The 552-nt window shown below is 51.3% G+C and overlaps 1 protein-coding gene across 1 annotated transcript in view; it reads left to right on the forward strand.

Annotated features, from left to right (window-relative positions):
* The window catches only part of METTL3 (methyltransferase like 3), an 8,533-nt gene that overhangs the window by 3,591 nt on the left and 4,390 nt on the right, over nucleotides 1-552 (forward strand). The window contains 1 exon segment of the mRNA XM_017738703.1: nucleotides 3-71. Within this exon segment, the coding sequence (XP_017594192.1) occupies nucleotides 3-71 (69 nt within the window).

Raw genomic sequence — 552 nt, forward strand, 5'->3', positions numbered from 1 at the left:
GCTCCCCGCCCCCGGACCTGCCCCGGGGGCCGCCGCCGGACGCCGGCGCCGACCGCCTCTTCCCGCCGCAGGTAACGTCCCTTTTCGGAGGAATTTTGGTGCAAAAACGGGAGTTTTTTTGGTGGCGTTTCCTTATTTTCCCTCGCGTTTGAGGAGATTTGTTCGTTTCTCGCCGTTTTTTGGGGGCAGTTCCTTTATTTCCTCGTTTTTCCTGAGGTGGTTTCGTGCTTTACCCCGTTTTTTTTTTTCCAGAGAACTCTGCTTTTTTGAAGCAATTTGTTTTATTTACTGTTTCCTGAGGCAATTCCCCCGTTTCCCACCTTTTTTGAGGCGATTGTGCCACTCTGTGAGGAACTTCTCCCGTTTCCCACCATTTCTAGAGGCAATTCCCTCGTTCCCCCCCACTTTCTGAGGTGATCCCCTCATTTCTCACCATTTTTGAGGTATTTCCCACCAGTTTTGAGGCGATTCTGCTGATTTCTGAGGTTACTTCAGCACTTTTTGATGCAATCCTCTCGTTTCCCGCCATTTTCTGAGGCTGGTCCCGCTTCC

The sequence above is a fragment of the Corvus brachyrhynchos genome, unplaced genomic scaffold (assembly GCF_000691975.1).
Source record: "Corvus brachyrhynchos isolate BGI_N302 unplaced genomic scaffold, ASM69197v1 scaffold1047, whole genome shotgun sequence".
In the NCBI taxonomy this organism is placed as follows: domain Eukaryota; kingdom Metazoa; phylum Chordata; class Aves; order Passeriformes; family Corvidae; genus Corvus; species Corvus brachyrhynchos.